Here is a 23,105-nt window from a genome sequence, read left to right as displayed (position 1 = left end):
TTTTAATTATTTTTTGCAGCCTAAATAACTGTCTGCTTTATGTGATGGGCCCAGCGGGTCCCATTTGGAAAAGCAAAGTAATTCATCAGGACCACATTAACTATTAAAAAAAAATATTTGTGCCTCGGATGCGAATGTAAGATTTGGTGATGCCCCTTGATATTTTAACCATTTTTAGGTCTCGGCAACGAGAACTATTGTCGCCTAGTAAGCTAGCAAGGGACTACAGAGAGGTGGACGAGCCGACCAGGGTCTGTGAACGCGCACAAAGGCAGGCAGGCAGGCAGGCATGCGCCAGACACACACACAGACAGACACACGCACGCACGCATGCATGCATGCACACACACACACACACACACACACACACACACTCTCACACTCTCACACTCTCTCTCTCTCTGCCGCCCCCCCCCCCCCCCCCCCACTCACCGGGCTCTTTCCCTCCGCATCGGGTCAGTCACGGCAGAAGGCAGACTTGTGTCTTCTCCGGCGATCTTCAGCTGATGTGCACGCCCACGCTGCGTCGTGCGCGCCCGTTGATCCTCAGCTTGTTTACAATAGTGATCGTTTCTTCCGCTAGCACTCCGTGGCATCTCAGACGCACAGCAGGTAGCATTAGCACCTCTTGTTTTAAAATGCGTTTGTTTATCTAGGACGGACACGTTTACTGGTTGCTTGTTATTTATTGTCTTCTTTCCTCTGCTTTCCCCTCCCACCCCCTGCATGCGTTGCTTCTTCCCTTCCCACCCAGTGTGTATTGCTTCTTCCTAACCCCCAACCCCCCACGGTCGGTGTTGCTTCTTTCCCTCCTACCCCCATTCAGGGTTGCTACTTCACCAGTCACCCCAGAAAGTGTTCCCTATTCTCCTATTGCACATACGACATGCTTTCCTACAAGGACACCTGCTTTTCCACTCCCTGCTCCTCATCTCTGGCCCGCCCCGGGCGTCGTGCTTTAGGTTTTCGCACTGCGCCAGCTTTCATATTAACAACACTGGCGCCATGCTTATTATTTTGACAGGAGCCCGCTTTTATGTTTTTTTTTTTGGTATTCATTAGCATTTTTTTACAGTAGTACAGCACGCTACACGTAATCTTCAACAAGGGCAGCCACGCAGCCCGCCTAGCTCTATTTCAACATCTGCCGCTCCTAATCAGCAACAATGGTGGCTGCACCTTCTACATCTTTTTCGTGTTTATCCAGTTGGTTCCTTTGTGAGATCTACACAACTATGTGCCTTTCCATTCAGTGGTCTGGAGTGCAGGTTTGCACGTATGTCGCAGTTTATTCAGATTCCTAACATACCGCGGTTTTGCACCAGCACTGGTGTGTTTCGGGCGGCCTTCAAACGGATTTATGTTCTGCATCTCTTCCCCACCAAAGCAGTGTCCAGTCCGAGTGCGCTCTTCGAGGACTTGTCGTTTCACTAGTTCTAGGAGCAGCTCGTGTGAGCACCAGTGTTTACAGGCGCACAGGCTGTTCATATTACTTATCGTCCCTGAGATATTTATTACCTATCTCGACTCTAGGGCAGTCACAAATTCTGACACTGCTTCCTACCAATGACCTTTTATGGCCACATAAGAACCATTGTTTTTCTAAAACATTAGTCAACCCCAGGTTCACTTATTAGAGTCCCCTTGTTTTCCTTACTACATTGTTCTCACACGGCACGCCGCACTCTATTTCAACATCTTACAATGCTTTTTAGGTCTCGGCAACGAGAACTATTGTCGCCATGTAAGCTCGCAAGGGAGTACAGAGCGGTGCACGAGCCGACCAGGGTCTGTGGACGCGCACACACAAAGGCAGGCAGGCAAACACCAGACAGACACAGACAGACACACGCACGCACACACACACACACAGCCTCCCTCTCTGCCGCCCCCCCCCCCTTCTACCCCCACTCACCGGGCTCTTTCCCTCTGCAGGGGGTCAGTCACGGCAGCAGGCAGGCTCGGTGTCTTCTCCGGCGATCTTCAGCTGATGTGCACGCTCACGCTGCGTCTCCTGCGCACCCACCACGCTGTTTCGCGCCCGTTGATCTGCGTCTCCTGCGCGCCCACCACGCTGTTTCGCGCCCGTTGATCCTCAGCTTGTGATTACTACTCCTTCTAACCCGGATTCTAAATTACTATTTCTTGGTTCTCTAACTCCACTCTGTTGATTCGTAACAAACTGATATTCAGCACATTTCACAGTCTCGCTTTTGCTTCTCATAAATACAATAAGATTATTTTAAGCAATGTCTACCCTTCTTTTGGTTCTGTGCCTATTATGCTTCGGACTATAGAGTTTTAGAAAGTGTGGTGGAAGATTCCGTGATATCAGCGGTGTGCACAGTGCAGAGTGAGTGTGCAGAGTGCAGAGTAGTGAGTGCAGAGTAGTGAGTGCAGAGTAGTGAGTGCAGAGTAGTGAGTGCAGAGTAGTGAGTGCAGAGTAGTGAGTGCAGAGTAGTGAGTGCAGAGTAGTGAGTGCAGAGTAGTGAGTGCAGAGTAGTGAGTGCAGAGTAGTGAGTGCAGAGTAGTGAGTGCGCAGAGTGAGTGCAGAGTAGTGAGTGCAGAGTAGTGAGTGCAGAGTAGTGAGTGCGCAGAGTGAGTGCGCAGAGTGAGTGCGCAGAGTGAGTGCGCAGAGTGAGTGCGCAGAGTGAGTGCGCAGAGTGAGTGCGCAGAGTGAGTGCGCAGAGTGAGTGCGCAGAGTGAGTGCGCAGAGTGAGTGCGCAGAGTGAGTGCGCAGATGAGTGAGTGCGCAGATGAGTGAGTGCGCAGATGAGTGAGTGCGCAGATGAGTGAGTGCGCAGATGAGTGAGTGCGCAGATGAGTGAGTGCGCAGATGAGTGAGTGCGCAGAGTAGTGAGTGCGCAGAGTAGTGAGTGCGCAGAGTAGTGAGTGCGCAGAGTAGTGAGTGCGCAGAGTAGTGAGTGCGCAGAGTAGTGAGTGCGCAGAGTAGTGAGTGCGCAGAGTAGTGAGTGCGCAGAGTAGTGAGTGCGCAGAGTAGTGAGTGCGCAGAGTAGTGAGTGCGCAGAGTAGTGAGTGCGCAGAGTAGTGAGTGCGCAGAGTAGTGAGTGCGCAGAGTAGTGAGTGCAGAGTAGTGAGTGCAGAGTAGTGAGTGCAGAGTAGTGAGTAGTGAGTGCAGAGTAGTGAGTAGTGAGTGCAGTGCAGGTGAGTGCAGTGCAGGTGAGTGCAGTGCAGGTGAGTGCAGTGCAGGTGAGTGCAGTGCAGTGCAGGTGAGTGCAGTGCAGGTGAGTGGAGTGCAGGTGAGTGGAGTGCAGGTGAGTGGAGTGCAGTGGCGTGCAGGTGAGTGGAGTGCAGTGGCGTGCAGGTGAGTGGAGTGCAGGTGAGTGCAGTGCAGTGGCGTGCAGGTGAGTGCAGTGCAGTGCAGGTGAGTGCAGTGCAGGTGAGTGCAGTGCAGGTGAGTGCAGTGCAGTGCAGGTGAGTGCAGTGCAGTGCAGGTGAGTGCAGTGCAGGTGAGTGCAGTGCAGGTGAGTGCAGTGCAGTGCAGGTGAGTGCAGTGCAGTGCAGGTGAGTGCAGTGCAGTGCAGGTGAGTGTAGTGCAGGTGAGTGCAGTGGCATGCAGGTGAGTGTAGTGCAGGTGAGTGCAGTGGCATGCAGGTGAGTGCAGTGCAGTGGAGTGCAGGTGAGTGCAGTGGCATGCAGGTGAGTGCAGTGCAGGTGAGTGCAGTGCAGTGGCGTGCAGGTGAGTGCAGTGCAGGTGAGTGCAGTGCAGTGGCATGCAGGTGAGTGCAGTGCAGTGCAGGTGAGTGCAGTGCAGGTGAGTGCAGTGCAGGTGAGTGCAGTGCAGGTGAGTGCAGTGCAGTGCAGGTGAGTGCAGTGCAGTGCAGGTGAGTGCAGTGCAGGTGAGTGCAGTGCAGTGCAGGTGAGTGCAGTGCAGTGCAGGTGAGTGTAGTGCAGTGCAGGTGAGTGTAGTGCAGTGCAGGTGAGTGCAGTGCAGGTGAGTGCAGTGCAGGTGAGTGCAGTGCAGTGGCATGCAGGTGAGTGCAGTGCAGTGCAGGTGAGTGCAGTGCAGGTGAGTGCAGTGCAGGTGAGTGCAGTGCAGGTGAGTGCAGTGCAGTGCAGGTGAGTGCAGTGCAGTGCAGGTGAGTGCAGTGCAGGTGAGTGCAGTGCAGTGCAGGTGAGTGCAGTGCAGTGCAGGTGAGTGTAGTGCAGTGCAGGTGAGTGTAGTGCAGTGCAGGTGAGTGCAGTGCAGGTGAGTGCAGTGCAGGTGAGTGCAGTGCAGGTGAGTGCAGTGGCATGCAGGTGAGTGCAGTGCAGGTGAGTGCAGTGCAGGTGAGTGCAGTGCAGGTGAGTGCAGTGCAGTGGCATGCAGGTGAGTGCAGTGCAGTGCAGGTGAGTGCAGTGCAGGTGAGTGCAGTGCAGTGCAGGTGAGTGCAGTGCAGGTGAGTGTAGTGCAGTGCAGGTGAGTGCAGTGCAGTGCAGGTGAGTGTAGTGCAGTGCAGGTGAGTGTAGTGCAGTGCAGGTGAGTGCAGTGCAGGTGAGTGCAGTGCAGTGCAGGTGAGTGCAGTGCAGGTGAGTGCAGTGCAGTGCAGGTGAGTGCAGTGCAGTGCAGGTGAGTGCAGTGCAGGTGAGTGCAGTGCAGTGCAGGTGAGTGCAGGTGAGTGCAGTACAGGTGAGTGCAGTGCAGGTGAGTGCAGTTGAGTGCAGTGCAGTGCAGGTGAGTGCAGTGCAGTGCAGGTGAGTGCAGTGCAGTGCAGGTGAGTGCAGTGCAGGTGAGTGCAGGTGAGTGCAGTGCAGGTGAGTGCAGTGCAGGTGAGTGCAGTGCAGGTGAGTGCAGTGCAGGTGAGTGCAGTGCAGGTGAGTGCAGTGCAGGTGAGTGCAGTGGCATGCAGGTGAGTGGAGTGCAGTGGAGTGCAGGTGAGTGCAGTGCAGGTGAGTGCAGTGGCATGCAGGTGAGTGCAGTGCAGGTGAGTGCAGTGCAGTGGCGTGCAGGTGAGTGCAGTGCAGGTGAGTGCAGTGCAGTGGCGTGCAGGTGAGTGCAGTGCAGTGCAGGTGAGTGCAGTGCAGGTGAGTGCAGTGCAGGTGAGTGCAGTGCAGGTGAGTGCAGTGCAGGTGAGTGCAGTGCAGGTGAGTGCAGTGCAGGTGAGTGCAGTGCAGTGCAGGTGAGTGTAGTGCAGTGCAGGTGAGTGCAGTGCAGTGCAGGTGAGTGTAGTGCAGTGCAGGTGAGTGTAGTGCAGTGCAGGTGAGTGCAGTGCAGGTGAGTGCAGTGCAGGTGAGTGCAGTGCAGTGCAGGTGAGTGCAGTGCAGGTGAGTGCAGTGCAGTGCAGGTGAGTGCAGTGCAGTGCAGGTGAGTGCAGTGCAGGTGAGTGCAGTGCAGTGCAGGTGAGTGCAGTGCAGTGCAGGTGAGTGCAGTGCAGGTGAGTGCAGTGCAGTGCAGGTGAGTGCAGGTGAGTGCAGTACAGGTGAGTGCAGTGCAGGTGAGTGCAGTTGAGTGCAGTGCAGGTGAGTGCAGTGCAGTGCAGGTGAGTGCAGTGCAGTGCAGGTGAGTGCAGTGCAGGTGAGTGCAGTGCAGGTGAGTGCAGGTGAGTGCAGTGCAGTGCAGGTGAGTGCAGTGCAGGTGAGTGCAGTGCAGGTGAGTGCAGTGCAGGTGAGTGCAGTGCAGGTGAGTGCAGTGCAGGTGAGTGCAGTGCAGGTGAGTGCAGTGCAGGTGAGTGCAGTGTAGGTGAGTGCAGGTGAGTGCAGTGCAGGTGAGTGCAGTGCAGTGCAGGTGAGTGCAGGTGAGTGCAGTGCAGGTGAGTGCAGATGAGTGCAGTGCAGGTGAGTGCAGTGCAGTGCAGGTGAGTGGAGTGCAGGTGAGTGGAGTGCAGTGGAGTGCAGGTGAGTGCAGTGCAGGTGAGTGCAGTGCAGTGCAGGTGAGTGGAGTGCAGGTGAGTGGAGTGCAGTGGAGTGCAGGTGAGTGCAGTGCAGGTGAGTGCAGTGGCATGCAGGTGAGTGCAGTGCAGTGGCGTGCAGGTGAGTGCAGTGCAGGTGAGTGCAGTGCAGGTGAGTGCAGTGCAGGTGAGTGCCTTGCAGGTGAGTGCAGTGCAGTGCAGGTGAGTGCAGTGCAGGTGAGTGCAGTGCAGGTGAGTGCAGTGCAGGTGAGTGCAGTGCAGTGCAGGTGAGTGCAGTGCAGGTGAGTGCAGTGCAGTGCAGGTGAGTGCAGTGCAGTGCAGGTGAGTGCAGTGCAGGTGAGTGCAGTGCAGGTGAGTGCAGTGCAGGTGAGTGCAGTGCAGGTGAGTGCAGGTGAGTGCAGTGCAGTGCAGGTGAGTGCAGTGCAGTGCAGGTGAGTGCAGGTGAGTGCAGTGCAGGTGAGTGCAGGTGAGTGCAGTGCAGTGCAGGTGAGTGCAGTGCAGGTGAGTGCAGTGCAGTGCAGGTGAGTGCAGGTGAGTGCAGTACAGGTGAGTGCAGTGCAGGTGAGTGCAGTTGAGTGCAGTGCAGTGCAGGTGAGTGCAGTGCAGGTGAGTGCAGTGCAGGTGAGTGCAGTGCAGTGCAGGTGAGTGCAGGTGAGTGCAGTGCAGTGCAGGTGAGTGCAGTGCAGGTGAGTGCAGTGCAGGTGAGTGCAGTGCAGGTGAGTGCAGTGCAGGTGAGGTGAGTGCAGTGCAGTGCAGGTGAGTGCAGTGCAGGTGAGTGCAGTGCAGGTGAGTGCAGTGCAGTGTAGGTGAGTGCAGTGTAGGTGAGTGCAGTGCAGGTGAGTGCAGGTGAGTGCAGTGCAGGTGAGTGCAGTGCAGTGCAGGTGAGTGCAGTGCAGGTGAGTGCAGTGCAGTGCAGGTGAGTGCAGATGAGTGCAGTGCAGGTGAGTGCAGATGAGTGCAGTGCAGGTGAGTGCAGTGCAGTGCAGGTGAGTGGAGTGCAGGTGAGTGGAGTGCAGGTGAGTGCAGTGCAGGTGAGTGCAGTGGCATGCAGGTGAGTGCAGTGGCATGCAGGTGAGTGCAGTGCAGGTGAGTGCAGTGCAGTGGCGTGCAGGTGAGTGCAGTGCAGGTGAGTGCCTTGCAGGTGAGTGCAGTGCAGGTGAGTGCAGTGCAGTGCAGGTGAGTGCAGTGCAGGTGAGTGCAGGTGAGTGTAGTGCAGTGCAGGTGAGTGCAGTGCAGGTGAGTGCAGTGCAGTGCAGGTGAGTGCAGTGCAGTGCAGGTGAGTGCAGTGCAGTGCAGTGCAGTGCAGGTGAGTGCAGTGCAGGTGAGTGCAGTGCAGTGCAGGTGAGTGCAGTGCAGTGCAGGTGAGTGCAGTGCAGTGCAGGTGAGTGCAGTGCAGGTGAGTGCAGTGCAGTGCAGGTGAGTGCAGTGCAGGTGAGTGCAGGTGAGTGCAGTGCAGTGCAGTGCAGGTGAGTGCAGGTGAGTGCAGTACAGGTGAGTGCAGTGCAGGTGAGTGCAGTTGAGTGCAGTGCAGTGCAGGTGAGTGCAGTGCAGGGCAGGTGAGTGCTGTGCAGGTGAGTGCAGGTGAGTGCAGTGCAGGTGAGTGCAGTGCAGTGCAGGTGAGTGCAGTGCAGTGCAGGTGAGTGCAGTGCAGTGCAGGTGAGTGCAGTGCAGGTGAGTGCAGTGCAGGTGAGTGCAGTGCAGGTGAGTGCAGTGCAGTGCAGGTGAGTGCAGTTGAGTGCAGAGTGGTGTGTATTGACAATGTAAATGACAATGCCATTTATTTATGATTTAAAGAAAAAAAAAGAAATGTCATGAGCAATGCCAATAGCTCTACCTTTAATGATGCCGAGACCATTGCATTGTAAATGCTTGTTTTAAGTGCAGACGTTTGATGCTGCTTTAAATGCCTTAATGTGACGTATGCGCCTGCTGCCCTTATATTGGCTGCTGAGCTATGGATCAGTAGTCCTTTGAACTTGGGCCCCTGGGAGTAAGTGAGTACTAGTTGTGTTTTTTTTTTTTTACCATTATCCCAGCAAAAAGGATATACAGAAATGCTCTTTTATGGAAATCCTGACGAGTCTGTGCCATCTTATTTCGTTTTTATTTGAGCAGATCGCGCATAGGTGCATTGTGACCGCCTGCCAGAGCTGGCTCCAGGAGCTTGTTGGCTGGGCGCATTTGCAGTAAAAGAGGGCAGGAAGCCTGTGCTGATCAAACGGGCACATGTTACATTGCTAGGTGTGCCGGTCGAGAGTATGAGCTTCATTCTGGAGGCTTTCATTGTTCGGGGGACTGCGGAAGAGTCATTTGGTTTAAAGAATGGTGTCTCTGGGGGCCGGTAACCCAAGGTGACCTAGTGAAGCAGGGGAAGGGTCAGACCCCACTTGCCGGCAGCTTGCTCGGTACAGTAGAAGAGGCATCCTCCGGAGTCAATCTCCCAGCCTTCAAGTCCTATTTAACTGAATCCTGGGCGTTTGACCCTGAGCCACACAGGTGCAAGCATGTTTGCAGCCTTGGGGTGAAGTGATCTTTTTCCATCACATGTCCTCAGACATTTGTTTCTTGAATGACCATTTGACTCTTCCTTGCTGATTGTGTCCTTGAGGTTCCAGGCCTAGACCCTCCGCCTCTCCTAACCCTAATTCTGACTGTCGTTGGCCAGCTGGCCCTCCCAGACCTGACATGCGTGAGCAGGCGGTTGCCCCTGCCGGAGAAGTGTCCATTCATTATCCAGTACTGAACTCTGGAAATCTGCATTGCCGTACCTGCAACGTGCACATTTACGGTGACACAGTTAAATTACTCCGTTTTGAAGTTCTCAAAAGAGGAAAAAAGCATCCCAGACAGAGGATGAATGATATTTTCTGTAGCAAACAAAGCTGTTACATTTGGGGAGGTTATGTGGGTACTGTGCAGTGGCTGGCACTGGCGTGGAGATTATTGATTTAGCTGTGGGTGCACTTTGGCCTCGCACTTTCACCTGCTTGTATTGCTTCTGTGTGCTGCCTGTTGTTTGTTCAACTAAGCTAACTGCACAGGTGCACCTGCAGTGCTGCTCCGGGACGTTAATAGCTCCTTAACAATAGGATATCCTTCTGGGGACTTTCCTGGAATCTCTTACGTTTTTACAGCTTCAGATTAGAACCACTTGAAAGTACAGGTTTTGTGAGCCACTGAATGCATGTGGGTATCGTGGTTTAAATACCAAGGGGAGTTTGTGCACTTGTCGACAGTTTATAGTATAGATTATTCTTTTTAAATCATTAATTACTTAGAGTGAAGTTTGCCAGGTGTTAGTGTTGGTTTTTAGTGTCTCCTTCGTTATTGTTGGATTGCAAGATCTGTAAAATAAAAAGCAAAGTACAAATTACTTGTGCTTTCTTGCAGCATTGAAAAAGGACCCTATTTGAATGTGGCAATGCTACATAAAAGTGGCAAAAATCTGCGTTTGGGGTGTACCACCAGGTTTCAGTACTCTAGTTCCAATTGAGCGTGAACTGGTCAAGTTGTTGTCATCTCGCCTTGTTTAATCGAGTTGTGTCTAGAAGATAAAGACTGCTTCCTTACTGTGCGTTTCCAACTTTACATGAACCTTTGGCGTAGCATAAGCACCAGATTCTAAATTTGGTTATGAACATCTGTTACGTTCACTTCCGCACCAGGCAGTAAAAACAAAATGTCTCCAAGGGTAAGTAACTTGTTCCTTTCACTGCTGACATATAATCTTAAGAGAGTGGTAGCTGCCCTGGGCTTTTACCGCTGCATCTGGACCTCCAGGGGCCAGAGCAAAGCAGTGGAATAGTGGATGATCTGCTTTCTCGCCGGATGTGTACTGCCTCCGGGTCTCCGCCGACTCGTGATGGGCAAGGGAATGGAGGTGGCACTTTCGTGTTGCCAATCCCCATTTTCATTGTACTAACGAGTAATTGGTCTCCATCTGCAACGACTCACTCAAAGCTACTGTTCAATTTAAGAGCAGTGAGTGTAACACAGGGGCTGGAAAGGGGGATGGACGGCCCAGAGAGAGGACTGTTGTAGGGCCCAGGTATTACATTGTTCTTAAATAATAGTACAACTATTTGGACAGGGTGTGGAAAAGCCAAGTTATGAAGGAAGCTGGATGCCAGTTTTTTTAAACAACTATTTTTTGAGAGGGTTGTAGTAGGTAAAGAGTAAGGGGTGCCTATAGAGGGTATACACAATGGTTGTTACCTAAGGGAGTTTTGACTCCAGTATTTCATGTAAGATCATAGATACTTTCAACCTTGCTCTCTTTAACTAGTTGATGTCATTTAGAACCACCTACCTCGTTTATAAATGTAAGCTTCAAATTCTTGCCTAAACAAGGGTGAAAGTCAGCTATCTTTTGCTAATTGTAGAATGTTCAAGTATATTGCGTTCAACTATAATGGGGGCGTGGCTTGTGAAGCAAAGATGGCGGACGATCTCTAATGGAGCTCTGCGCTATAATCACCTTATCCGGCAGAATTCTCCTGATGCTGGCTGCCTTTGTCCCTTCACCCCAGCAGCCATTCTTGGGATGATGGGGGAGCAGAAGCAAAGTCCTGGGTGGCCGCGGCGATAGACGAAGCCCGTGGCCTTGCTCAGCCCGACTTGCAGCTGCTCAGCAAGGAGGTGTGATGGTTGGTCTAGGTCAATGCCCTGACGGACCTGGCTTAGAGAGGTCCGGTCCCCTCCAGTGGGGGCTCACCTATTTAGAGACCTCTACTGTGCGAATCCTGACCTCCCCCCACCCTCCTTCAATGACTGGCCTTTCTTGCGTCGTCTGCGGTTCCCGGCGGCTCGTTTCCTTACACCATGACGCAATCTTGATGTACCTTTGAGCCCCACCATACTGTCCGCACCTGCCTCAGAGCTCCTTGCTGACAAGTGGCTGTCCTGCTGCAGGTAATCTCGCTGGGGAATGCGACCCTGCCCTACCCCTCCCACTCCCTGGAGAGTACTGGTCGACCTGGAGCTCCTGCATTGGCGACTGCCATCGGTCGGCAGTTTACTTACGCCCTAACCTATCTTCTGGGCTGCATGGTACTGCATCACCACTTGGCATTCGCAAGACGGCCCTTTCCTGTTGCCGTGCTTCTTCCCATGTGGACGGTAATAATGGTCCTCCAGCGGCCATGGTGCGTCTTCGATCTAGAGCTCGGTCTACACTGTCTCGTCCCTCTGCGCTGCCTTCGCTTGCTCCAAGTGAAATGGAACAATTGGTACGCTGTGCTGGGCCCATTTCTGTAGAGGACAAACTAGACCGTCTTGGTAGCCATAGTGTCACTGAAAACAAAATTGACGCCATGGCGACTGACCTCGCTCTACTGTGTGACAACTATCGTGAGCTCACAGACAGAGTTCACATTGTGGAACAATTTCTGGTGACTCTCCAACAGCAGATCCAAGATGCGCAGTATCAGCTGTGCACACTGGGTGACTAGGTCTGTATATTGGAGGAGAAATCGGAGGGTGCTGACAGCCGGTCCCTCCGAAATAATGTTCGAGTAGTGGGCCTGCCTGAGAATGCTGAAGGCCAAGATGCTGTGTTCTACCTGGAGACATGGTTCAGCAGCTTCATCACCTCTTCCACTCTCTTGCCCGTCTTCTTGATTAAAGAAACACACCGGGTGCCGGTGCAGAGGCCCCTCCCCGGTGTTTGTGTTCTGACTTCTGCAAAGATCGTGACCTTATCCTGCGAGAGGCTTGGAAGCTAGACGACCTGGTAATGGACAGTGTGGGAGTAATAATCTTCCTGGATTACACGTTGGCAGTCCAACAAGAATGGATCGCTTTCCTTGCTTTTAAACGCATAAGGCGGGAATCCAACAATACGTACTCCCTCCTCTTTCCAGCTCGGCTTCGGGTTCTGGCAGACTGCACGTTACACTTCTTCACGGATCCTAGAGAGGCCTGGGACTGGGCAGAGCAGCGCTGGACTGGGAGCGCTGCCCAAGTGCAACCATGGACTACTGCCTTGGGGGCCCTCTGGCCGGATCCTTCGGCGGCATAGAGGGTGTTGTTGTTTACCACCTTGGCCCATGGAACAGCCAGTATATTGAACTGTACTTGGTGACCGCAGCCTTGCCTGCATTTTTATCTCACTGCCCCAAAAAGCTTAGGGGATGGGTGTGCTATTGTATGACACGATCATAGATATTTCACAATCAATGTGGTCAACAAGGAACTCCTCTCTTCTTTGACTTTATATTATTGTATGTGGGCTGTTGCCGACGCGCCCTCTGACCTGTGCAGTACATGCCTGGCAGGCCCAATGGGCATGGGGGCACCCTCCATTGTCCCTCACTGTCTGTGACTGTGGTGATGGAGATCACTCCTGCAGCTTGGTGCCCTTGAGATTGTGGGTTTCCTCCCTGCCTGGCCTTTGCACCAAATTCTCACCTGCCCCTGGGCGCCACTCTTGGGGTGGCGGATATCTGGTGCCCTCCCTTACAGACTGTACTCATGCAGCTGGCTCTAGAGACTTTTGGGGTGGCTCTGGCTGCTACTGTGTGATATTTGTATATTACTCGTGGCAAAGGCCATGCGCTAACCTCCCCATCAACTTACTTAAGCCAGACTCCATAGTCCCAGCACCTCTGCAGGTGTCACAAAGAGTGCTGGCTTCCACTTAACCAACTGGTACTGGGAGTTCAGTGCACTTATACATTCTACATGCTGTTGCCCACCACTCTGTCAGTTTGACTACTGTGGCCACTCAATATTAACATGTTGGAGCGGAAACCTATTGTGCCTCTGCTCTCTATGGTATCATATGTTTACTTTGGTTATTTCCAGTTTGTTTTGTGTTGTTGCTTGCTTCTTACCGGATTGGGCACTTATGGGTAGACCTAGCATCACCCTCCTGGCTGAGCCGGGTTCCACTCCTCATACGGTTATTATGATGGCTGACACTAATATACTTAAGTGGAAAGATAGAGGCATGCACGCTCCCTCCTGTCATTATGTAGTGTATTCTTACTTGCGTCTCAGAACGTCTGCAGTTATCTCACCTCACCCAGGTAGATGCCATGAGGTTCCAGGAACGTGAGAGGGACCAAGTATACTCTACTATCCTTTCTACATATGCTTTTGTGGTCTTGGTGTGGCTAAAGGCCTGGGTCCTCTTTGTTGCATACTCCATAGTTACAGATGCGGAGGATCGTTAGGTCTTCGTGGAGGGCCAGCTGAAGGGTCTCCATATCCAATGTGGAACGATCCATGCTCCTAAGTCTGAGCAAGCGGCATTCTTGGATGCCCTGACTGGGGTTCTGTTGCATTGCATTGGAGCGGGCTTACCTGGCGGCTGGGCGGTGACTTTAACAGTGTTTTCAGTGTTGACCTGCTTCCCCCGCTTCATTAAACTCATCTACACCTGCCCCTCTCTGACGGGATGAAAAAGAGATGCCGCGTATCTGACCCGGTCCACAGGGGCACCAGCCAAGCATGCACACTGTCGCCAGTGCTCTTCTCTTTGGCTATAGAACCTTTAACCTACGTCTTTCAGTCTCAGGGGCTACTCTGGGGTATACCGCTCAGTGATGGCCTTCCCTCACTCTCTTTTTGCAGAGAATAATCTCCTCTATCTCATAGACAGTGTCCCAGCATGCACAGCTCACACACTAAACAGGACTGCTGAGTTATTGGGCCTCAGAGTTAATTGGACTAAATCTTTTTATTTTTTTATTTACTGCTACAACGCTTGCCCCTGTTATTCAGATAAACAGTGTCCCTTTACCATGGCAGCCCATAACATTCCGCAATCTGGGCATAAAAATACATCCTACCTCGGCTGATCTTTTGGACAGAAATCTTACAAGAGCGGTGATCTCCCTGCTAGCGTAGATGTCATTCTGGAGGACCCTCCCACTTTCAGAGGCGGACCAAATAGCATTCAAGAAAATGGTAATGCTGCCACGCCCTCTATACTATTTTGCCAATCTTCCCCTTTGTCACTAAGCCCTCATCCGCTCTCTTGAGCACCTGATAGGTGTTTTTTATATAACGCCCTATGCGCCGCAGGGTGGGTCTTTGTTCTATCTCCCGACCGAATAGGGATGAGTGGAAGTACCAAATTTCGAGCACCACTATTTGGCCTACTAATTACAGTGGATAGCCTCGTGGGTTTTGGGCTGCCAGCTGGAGGATACTGCGATAGTCCCCTCAACCCCACATTCAAATACTGCACACCTATTCTATCTCTTTACAGAAACAGCCCCACCCCCATGCAGGTTCCGTGCCACTGCTTTCAAAGAAGCTTTTTCCTCACTCGGTCGGTGACGCCGTATCCTCTGGCGCTACCATTGCTTGGCACACTGCTGGGCACTGTGGCGACGTCCCTGGTGGTAGTAGGCCTTTGCCATGAGCTGAGGCTCCATTGCCTGGGAGATATGTATAAGGACAAGGTTCTACTATCAATGGCAGATGTTGGGCTCCCTTGTGGCCAATTCCTGTTGTTAAATTCTCTTATTCGGGTGTCGGGAAGACACTGGGCATCGTGCGTCAGGACCATGCCATGCACCTGACAATCCAATATTGACATGTCATGGGGATGGGCCGTCATCTAATAAGATGTCTTGCCAATTCACTATGCGCACACACCCTGTAATGCCCCTTACTTCATTGTCATCACTTGGGCCGTGAGCTGGGTCGTCCTTACAGAGAGAGAGAGTGGCAGAATATCCTGTCATACCCTGCTCTGGTGTCCCACAACGCTTACTTTGAATTAATACAATACTACAGACAGCTTACCTCACTCTAGGCAAAATGAAGTGCCACTTCCATCGCACGGATGCTGCCTGCTCACATTACCCTCTACCTTACGCTGATTTCCTCCACATGTTCTGGCCTTACCTATAGCTCTCCCAGTACTGGCTAGGAGTCACAGGCCCGCACGCTACACTGGAAATTCCATGTTACAGACATAGGTGTGCCTGTTAGGAATGCTGCACCGAACCAAAAAGAACAGAGTAGCTGTATTGTTCATAGACCTGGCTCCTCTTTTTGCTAAGGTCTTGATCACCTGCAGGTGGAGGTTACCCTACCCCCTGTGCTGTCTACTTGCGCGCTCTTCATGAATGCCTGGGCCAAGCTGGGAGCTCAACCTTGCACCGCGAAGATATTACGGGGTCTGCGCAAATACCCTACCTCTGTCAGTTGGGATGCTCTGTTGGCCGAGCTTAAGGCGATGCACCCCCAGCCACCGGCTCCTCCCTCAACCAACGCTCTTTCACTTGCTACCCAATGAGGAATGTCAATTTTAACAGATAGGAACATTATGTAATGAGTGCTGCTATTGTTTCCTGTCCCTGTCCTCTATATTTTCGTCTTCTGTTGTCATGTTGTTTCTCCTTGTATACGATGGAGGTGCAGGCTAGTGTTAACGCTTGTAGTTATGCAATGTCTATCTTTTTATTACTTATGGAATTGTATGCTCTTGTACCCTGTTGCACTTGCATATGAACCACTGCTAACCGCTGCCACAAGTCTTTGCACTGCTCAACCTGGTATTAATGACTGTACAGGGGTACCGACAAATAGCTGACGTTTGTATGTTAATTTGTATGTGGGAAATGAAAAAAAGTACAATACTTTTTTTTATAAATTAATACTTTTGTGTAGAATTCTGTATAATTTCTTAGGATTTCCCTGCTGTTGTAAAGTCCCAGTTATTAATTTGGAATGCCCCTTCACCAGAATTCAAAGTGATTCTCCTGACTAAGCTCACCTGCTTCTGTGTTCATAAGAATCTTTTCTAACCTCATCATGGCAAACTACCCACCTTGACATTTTCCTCTGGTACATTGTGAGCAGAAACAAAGGTAGGAGTCCACTTCCCCAGTGTTTGCTACATTTAGACCCTTAACACAGATGTCACATCCACAGAGCAGTGCACCTGGTTGGGTATATTTGTTTTGGCGTTTTACGTCATTCACTCCCAAACCAAAGCAAAACCTCATCACATTTGATGATTTTAACCTGGAATGTGCACTGCTCACAAGGGAAAGCGTCACTCGCATGAGTTTTTTTGCCAGCATAAGATCTTTGCAAAAGAAACAATTGATGAACGGAATGCTGGACAATGCAAACATTCACCCCCAGTCACAAAGATCTGGATTTAATCAATCATTCTTTTGCTCACCACACCACACCAGTTTGGACCCAACCATATGCAAATCAGTCTTGACCCTGTTCCTTGTGGGAACAGTCCAGCCCGAACCGCTAAGCCAGGTCCTCTCTGGACCGGAAACCATCATCCTGGGACCGGTTTCAGGGCATCACCCTTCATCAACCAGGCTAGCTTGAATCCAGTGGTGTAGTGAGCACGGGACCCACGTCTGGGCATACCTTTCCCACTTAGGGCGACATATGCAAAAGAAAGAATTGATGGACGGAATGCTGGACAATGCAAACATTAACCCCCAGTCACAAAGACCTGGGTTTAATCCATCATTCGTTTGCTCACCGCACCACCTCAGTTTGGACCCAACCATATGCTAATCAATCCTGACCCTGTTCCGTGGGAACTGTCCAGCCCGACCTGCCAAGCCAGGTCCTCTCTGGAGGATGGATTTAGGCCCAGATCTCTGTACTGGAGTGAACGTATGACATTGTTCTGCATTCTGTCCATCAATTATTTTTACAGCATTAAGATCTTAACACACTACTTGAAAACCAGCGAATATGCCTGCCAGCTTTCAGTGTGAGAAGTGTGCCTTCAGCTCAACGCTTTTAAGTTTGAGGGCATGCAGACCGTGACCGCAGTTCTTGGATTCGCTTCAAACGCTGTGCCCTCTACTGAGTGCTGGGTGCACCCAGAATCTTTGCTCAAAGTTAACGCGAGAGAAGTTATTGAATTGCTTCGTCCACCTCTCCCCACTTCAAGTTTGTTTCTTATCTGACCTCTGTTCTCTGCCACAGTCTGCGTTTATCGGTCTGTAGAATGTCTTAAATGTGTTTCTCACGAGGCCATGTTTTAAGCAGGCTTAAGGTTGTTTTTGAGTTCAAACTGTCTCAGTGGCTGGGTCCGCTCAGTGAATTTTCTACTACAAGTTCTTCAAATCACTCATTTGTAGTCTATTTTTCTGGAGCACCAAATCAGTTTAAGGATTCTTACTTCAGTTTACACTTTAAGTCTACATTTTAGAATGCGATATTGATAATGAACACAAATCAAATAAGAAACCACCCTGCTTCCTGTATAAGAGGGTGCGTTCTCCATGAAGTGAACATTGTGTATTTCCACCAAACTATAGCACTGATTTTACACTTTTAAAATATACCTTGAAGTGTGCAAAATATTCAGCTTGATTAGGTGTGTAGACAAACTCAACCATAGTTGTTTTTCTGGTTTGATTACCTGTTTTTCACTTTGTTCTTAACAGAAGTATGGCTACACCCACCTGTCAGCAGGAGATCTGCTTCGTAACGAACAAAAGAAGCCAGATTCCGAGTTTGGTGAACTCATCAAGACCTACATTAAGGATGGGCAAATTGTCCCAGTTGAAATAACAATCTCTTTGCTGCAGAGGGTAAGGAAGCGACTGTTTGTATTCTGAATAGTACTTTTTAGGGTTGCGTCTGCCCTAACTATTCACCGCGCTTGCGAGACACTGTTGTATACAAAAAGTGCTTGGAGCCCACCCATTGCTTACCATATATTGCCATCGCTGTCATTCTTTCCAGTCTCTTTAATTGGCCAGTGCGAGCCAGATGTAATTTTCTTTTTTCTTTTTTTTTTTTTATTTCAAACATTTTTTATTGAGAAATTTTATAATACAGTCTAGTGGTAATGCAAGGGGCGATACAGGTTAGTATAGTTGGTGCCTTTGTGGTTACATTAGGCATGCCGCTGGGTAGGCTGGTCCTGGTGGTGCGGAGTTCCTGTAAGACCCCAAATGTGAAAGAAGGAAGAGTCAAGAGAAATAGGGAGGGGAGAGAGAGGGTAAGGAGGGAGGATAATTTTCAATCATTCTGTGGAGCATGGCCCAAGCACTAATTGATTCAATTTGTGCCCTTCAGCTGCTTCAGATGTGATCAAGGTACTATTTCTCTCATTCTCTCCTCTACCCACACACACTCCTCGCCGAACCTGAGTCAGCGAGAGTGCGAGGAGGACGCGAGGGAGACGCCGGCTGCGCTTGTCTGGGCTTACCTGTTTCGGTATTCTGCGCCTGCATCTGATTTCCAGCCCATAGCTCCCGGTCCGCTACCCCCCCCCCCCCCACCGCAATTTCCACACAGCGGGGGCGGGTCAAAAGCTTCACCCAGAGCGGCTAAGTTGAGGTACCGCCGCCACCGAGGGAACCGGAGCAAACGGCTCGGCAGGAGCCTGCTCCTCCCCCTGCTAAGCGAGCTGCGAACACCGAGTGAAAGGCAGGCAGCAGGCTGAAGGCAGAAACGGACTATTCCTTTCCTCAGCACAGTCCAGCGCCAGGTCCTGGCCTGATCTGCAAGTAAGCACAGCGCAGAGCTGCTCACCGGATCAAGGGATCTCAAAGACCACAGAAGATCATAAAGGACTCTGAGGTGAGGAGCACTTGAATGGAGCATTGAAGGCGTAAGGCAGGCACAAGGCGGAGGAGGAGGAGGTGTGGTATCCCCTGCACATTGAGAACAGACAGCAGAGCACTGCTGGGAGCCACGGCAGGTGCGTGGTGCATGCGGGCTTCGACAGCAGAGGTGAGGTGAGGTGAGCTGAGGTGTGCCACTTACCAGTCCACCCTTCTACCACCCTCTTACCACCCTTCTACCACCCTCTAGTACCCGTCATCACGCAACCGGCTAACCCCTACCCGACGCTCCATCACTCATTCTGCTCACCTGTTTCCTGCTCTCCAGCAGCCCAAAGGGAGCAAAGCTTCAAGCCTAACGCCTAACGCCCGCTGAACAAACCCGCAGGACGAACCGGAAGGGTAAGACCCGGCGTCAAGGGGAGTCGCCACACCATCACCTAGCCGCCGCCAAGCCACTACTAAGTCACCAAGCCTGAGGGGGGCCAAGGGGAGCCACCAGTTAACAGGTGAGAAGCCCTGCCCTGGTTCCTATTCTCTGGCTCTCTTCCTAAACCTCCGTGCACTTACCTCTCCTGATAGGTTAGGAGGAGTGCAGTCTCCTTCACCCCCCCTGTTAAACCGCCAATCAACACCTCGGGGCCTACCATGGAAGACCGCAAGCAACTCGGAAGACTTCCACGGAGGAAAGGTACTACCCTCCGCTCCGCCTCCCCTGGAGGGGTCCAGCAGGAGTCGCCCCCACCCAAAGACGAGACGTCAAACACAGGCGGCCTATCATCGCAAGCGCAATTGCAACCTCGGATTTGCGACTTCTTTATTAAAACCCCTGTCCAAAAGCACTTTTCCTCTATCCAATCATCTCAGCAGGATACAGATTTAAAAGCTGACACCCAGATGGATAACCTCTGCTCCCCCGGACCTGCCTACGTTAAAAACTCAACCCCGGAGAAACCCTCTCTACCCTCACCCGGACCTTCCATCACATACGAGACAATCCACGAGTCATTTCACAAGACACATCAGCTGCTCATCCTCTCCCGGGAGGTTGCTGTCACGACTCATGACAGCCCTCTTCTCTCACTGTCCGCCTTCTCTGCAGCACCAGGAAACTCATCCTTACCAGCCCTCAGCTCAGAATCTACAGACATCACGATTTTAAACAACGTGACTAAGCTAGAAGTCGAAGCCCAAGTCCATGGCAGTGTCCCGTTGTCACCATCTAAACATACCGACAATTGTTATTTTGCAGACCTAACATCGAAGGCTCAACTACAACCCAGTCCAATTGTATGCTCAGGGGCCCCTTCCACTAGCCGGAACGTCTCCCTACCTTCAGACAAGAGCCCAAAAAACGAAGGCCTCTCATTATCTCACAAACTATCCAACCGATTCCTGGCCTCCTTAGAAAGTCGAATTGAGGAATCACTCGCCCACTCACCAGGCTTCAGTCCCTCCTCAAACTTCTTCAGAAACCCTCCAGAGGACCAGGAATCATCCGTGTTCACTCTGTCGGACCCCATAAACTCCATTTCGGTCTCACTGACATCCCTCCATGCCAAACAAGACGCGATTGCCAAGGCTACGCTATGGCAGTCGCAGAACATGGAGCTGCAGATCGATCTAATGCAAACTTTGGCATCAACATTGTCGGATCTGGGCTCCAGGAAACGCACCCTCGAAGGCCTGGTGGGGACAATGGGCAATCGGAGTTCTTGTCCCTGCAGCCCAATAATCAACAAACTCTCGTCCCTCCCCGAAATCATGGGCGCAATCCTGAACAGCGTAGAGTGCCACAGCAGCAGACAAGGAACATCTCAGCCTACGCTCATGCAAGAGTTTCAAACTTCACCTATCCTTGAAGACTCTTTACGCTCCGCCTCACTAGCCGGCCCATGCCCTGTGAGAAAAAATACACCCCCTTGTGCTGACCAAGCTATTAAAAGTTCGGCCAGCCTTTCATTAGGGACCAGCCCCGGCCCGCTCCCAGCGGGTTTGGATCTCACCGAAACCACATCGACGCAAGTATCAACCACGCGATCCGACCGCCCCAACAGTACCCACACGGACCTGACTCACAGCGTTCCTAAGCCTCCAACGAAAACCTCACTGTCAAGGCGGGAAAGAAAAAACTAAAAAAACAATCTAAAAAACAACGCCTATTGAAAAGAAGATCGGGGCATGAAGGGTTAGCGGCACTCAGTCTACCAGTTAATAAATCAAGGGGTCCCCCCTACTTCCCCATTTTCAACCCACCTGTAAAACCTGAAATAAAACACAACGAGAAAAGTAAGTCCCCCGCCGGCTCAATCGCCACCAGCGAACAGCACGGGTCATCAACCCTGGGCAGCTCCGGGATCACAAGAGCCTCAGAAGTGCACACCTCAACTACAGTAAATGTATTACTGCCAAACAAATCTATAGGAACAAGTACCAAAGACTACAGCGCTGGGAATCAGAATAACCCCGCACAGATCACTGAAGCAATAATGGAAGACCGGAATAGTCCACCTCAACCCCAGGGAATGGCAGAAATCACGAACACGGTTCTTCACAGCCCAATAGTGGGCATTGCCACAGACCGCAGTGCGCCCCATCAATTAGAAGACTTAACTAAAGCCTGTTGGGACCTCCACCTACAGCCGCAAAGATACTTTTTGCCTCAAGTGCCACAGGCTTCGGGTATGACAAGCCAATCGGGGGGGTCTATTTACCCACCTGAAGTTAGCTTCCAACTCCAGATGGTGACAGCTCCTTTACCTGGTACAGCCAGGAGCCCGGAAAAGAGAGCAGAACTAGTATTTTATCCACACTACGAGCACAAGGGCCCACATGATACTCTTAACAGACGCAATCTCCTCCGCCTGTTCAACTGCATTCCAGCACTGGCCGGGGTCACCTCCTCAGACCTTACGTCAGTCAAGTTCCCCACAATACCAGGGAGAGGGGACTTAGAGGCCACCATTACAACGTGGTCCCAGGAATCCATTAGGAATGCAATTTTTAAGGAAGCCAACCAATTTGAAAACTGGGGCATTGAAACGTGGGTCCCACCCAACAAAAATACCCCCACGTCCTTCTCCCAAAGGCCCCTGCGAAACAGCTTACCAGCGTACTGAAGGGGTCCCGGGGCGCAACCCATGCCTGGCTTCTAGAAGCGTCGAAAGCGGACAATCTCCTAAACATTGCATGCTATAAAAACCAACGTACGATAAGCTGTAAATTTAATTGCCCTGTCCCCCATGTCAACGACATGCGCTACGGAGACTCAGTCCCAGAGTCATCAATCAACTTTGCCCATCAACAGCGATCCTCCTAACAAGAACACCAACTGGCCCGATTCCAAACTAACTATCACAACTTGGAACACGAGCGGGCTAAAGTCAACCCTAGCTTCAAAATCAGCCGTTGAATTCCTGAACAAAAGCGACATAATCTGCTTTCAGGAGACCTGGTCTCTATCCCCATCGCCTCTCCTTGGCTATCATGAACTTTTTCAACCGGCCGCTAAGGTCAATTCTTACGGAAGACCCTCAGGGGGCCTCTCCATTTTCATCAGCCACAGGTGCAAGTTAACGGCCACACCTATCACTCGGAACCTGACGGCAGGGCAGACGGTTCTGATTACCGGTCTGTCTTTTTCAGGCAGGGCATGCTCTATCCTCCTAATTAACATTTATCATAATACAACAATAACCGCAAAATCAGCTGCAACGGATCTGATGATAAAACAACTGGAAGACCTTCTAGCGGAATTTGCATCCATGGAGGTACTGCTACTAGGAGACTTCAACATCAAAGACCTCGCATCCAACGGCCTCTTAGCTAGGAAAAACAAAGAGCAAGAAGCGATGATCACTTTTCTAACAACCCATAACTTCCGCTCGGCTCAGCAAATCTCGCTGGAACTGCTCCCGGACGCTCATTTCTTGCCAACATTTAGTAGAATCTCTACCATTGATTACATCTTTCTTTCCCCGCTTCTGGGTAATCGTCTGGCCAGGATGGAAATTCCCTACCGTTTGGAGAGTGACCATAACCCCATAGTGGCCACACTGGACCTGCAAGTGCAAGTCGCCCTCGAAACGACACAGGTGGGGCATTCAACGCGAGCTGAATTGTACACTATGGTTAGGAGAATCAAATGGGACTCACAGGGATCCGCCAAGGTGGGAACCTGGCTCAAGGGTGAAACGCGTAACTTCAGACACAGTGCCCTGATAGAATCACACCACAGGTGGGATAACTCCATCTCTAAGCTACAGGATCTCCTGGCAGGGCCCGCGCTCCATCATAGAACATTCGGGCCACACCCGAAGCAAACCCATGACCCACTGCTAGCCTTCCAAAGAAAGACCCTCAGGAAGGCCGTCCGACTGCACAATCTGATTGGAACTGTGCACTCCGCCAAAAAGGTGGCACTGCTGCGGACGACCTACAAGAAATCCTTATGGGAGACCAAGAGACTCAAAGAACAGTCTGAGTGGGTAAAAATCTTTGCCCTTCTCAAGAGCAAAAGTCAGTCCCAGTTTTGGAATTATATGAACAAACTCCGCTCCACCAACAAGACGAGAGGAAATACAGTCTGTGAAGAAGCCTGGGCCCTGCACGTGTCCGATCTATATCGCAGTGACTCTGGCGACCCCGCGGAGATAGAACTAAGAGATCGTGCTGCTTCCACTCAAATAGAAACTCACGAACTGACCACTGCAGCCGAGGTCAACAAGTATCTGCGAGC

The 23,105-nt window shown here is 51.4% G+C and overlaps 1 protein-coding gene across 1 annotated transcript in view; it reads left to right on the top strand.

The window, feature by feature from the left end:
- The window catches only part of CMPK1 (cytidine/uridine monophosphate kinase 1), a 99,779-nt gene that overhangs the window by 21,135 nt on the left and 55,539 nt on the right, over nucleotides 1–23,105 (top strand). The window contains exon 2 of the mRNA XM_078671508.1: nucleotides 17,240–17,386. Coding sequence (XP_078527634.1) covers nucleotides 17,240–17,386 — 147 coding nt within the window. The remainder of the gene's footprint in view (nucleotides 1–17,239; nucleotides 17,387–23,105) is intronic.

This window comes from Lissotriton helveticus, chromosome 1_2 (assembly GCF_964261635.1).
Source record: "Lissotriton helveticus chromosome 1_2, aLisHel1.1, whole genome shotgun sequence".
Lineage (NCBI taxonomy): Eukaryota > Metazoa > Chordata > Amphibia > Caudata > Salamandridae > Lissotriton > Lissotriton helveticus.
The sequence above is the reverse complement of the archived record's forward strand: the minus strand, read 5'-3'. Positions and strand labels throughout refer to the sequence as shown.